This window comes from Chiloscyllium plagiosum, unplaced genomic scaffold (genome assembly GCF_004010195.1).
Source record: "Chiloscyllium plagiosum isolate BGI_BamShark_2017 unplaced genomic scaffold, ASM401019v2 scaf_58123, whole genome shotgun sequence".
Classification (NCBI taxonomy): domain Eukaryota; kingdom Metazoa; phylum Chordata; class Chondrichthyes; order Orectolobiformes; family Hemiscylliidae; genus Chiloscyllium; species Chiloscyllium plagiosum.
In genome coordinates, this window is record NW_025123847.1 from 1 (window position 1) to 1,076 (window position 1,076).

Consider the following 1,076-nt stretch of genomic DNA (forward strand, 5'->3'; position numbering starts at 1 on the left):
GCTGCAGACGGTGGTACAGGCGGTGCTGCAGACGGTGCTGCAGACGGTGGTACAGACGGTACTACAGACGGTGGTACAGATAGTGCTGCAGACGGTGGTACAGACGGTGCTACAGATGATGCTACAGACGGTGGTACAGACGGTGCTACAGACGGTGGTACAGATAGTGCTGCAGACGGTGGTACAGACGGTGCTGCAGACAGTGCTACAGACGGTGCAACAGACGGTGCTGCAGACAGTGCTACAGATGGTGCTACAGACTGTGCTACAGACGGTGCTGCAGGCGGTGCTGCACATGGTGCTACAGACGGTGGTACAGACGGTGCTGCAGACGGTGCTGCAGACGGTGGTACAGATGGTGGTACAGACGGTGCTGTAGACAGTGCTGCAGACAGTGCTACAGACGATGGTACAGACGGTGGTATAGACGGTGGTACAGACGGTGCTGCAGACGGTGCTACAGGCGGTGGTACAGACGGTGCTACAGACGGTGGTACAGACGGTGGTACAGACGGTGCTGTAGACGGTGGTGCAGACGGTGGTACAGACGGTACTACAGACGGTGCTGTAGATGGTGGTACAGACGGTGCTGCAGACGGTGCTGCAGATGGTGCTACAGACGGTGGTACAGACGGTGCTGCAGACGGTGCTAAAGACGGTGGTACAGACGGTGCTGCAGACGGTGCTAAAGACGGTGGTACAGACAGTGGTGCAGACGGTGGTACAGATGGTGGTACAGACAGTGCTGCAGACGGTGCTAAAGACGGTGGTACAGACAGTGGTGCAGACGGTGGTAGAGACGGTGGTACAGACAGTGCTGCAGACGGTGGTACAGACGGTGGTCCAGACGGTGGTACTGACGGTGCTGCAGACGGTGGTACAGACAGTGCTGCAGACGGTGGTACAGACGGTGGTACAGACGATGCTACAGACGGTGCTACAGACGGTGCTGCAGACGGTGGTACAGACGGTGCTACAGACGGTACTACAGACGGTGGTACAGACGGTGCTACAGACGGTGGTACAGACAGTGCTGCAGATGGTGCTACAGACGGTGCTACAGACGGTGCTGCAGA

At 58.1% G+C, this 1,076-nt stretch overlaps 1 protein-coding gene across 1 annotated transcript; it reads right to left on the bottom strand.

Moving 5' to 3' along the window:
• Positions 1 to 9: 9 nt before the first annotated feature.
• On the bottom strand, positions 10 to 497 carry LOC122544856 (vegetative cell wall protein gp1-like; the record flags this gene model as incomplete). Its single annotated transcript, XM_043684159.1, has 1 exon — positions 10 to 497. A coding segment is annotated over one exon (488 nt), but the record flags the coding sequence as incomplete, so codon positions are not given.
• Between the last annotated feature and the right edge of the window lie 579 nt (positions 498 to 1,076).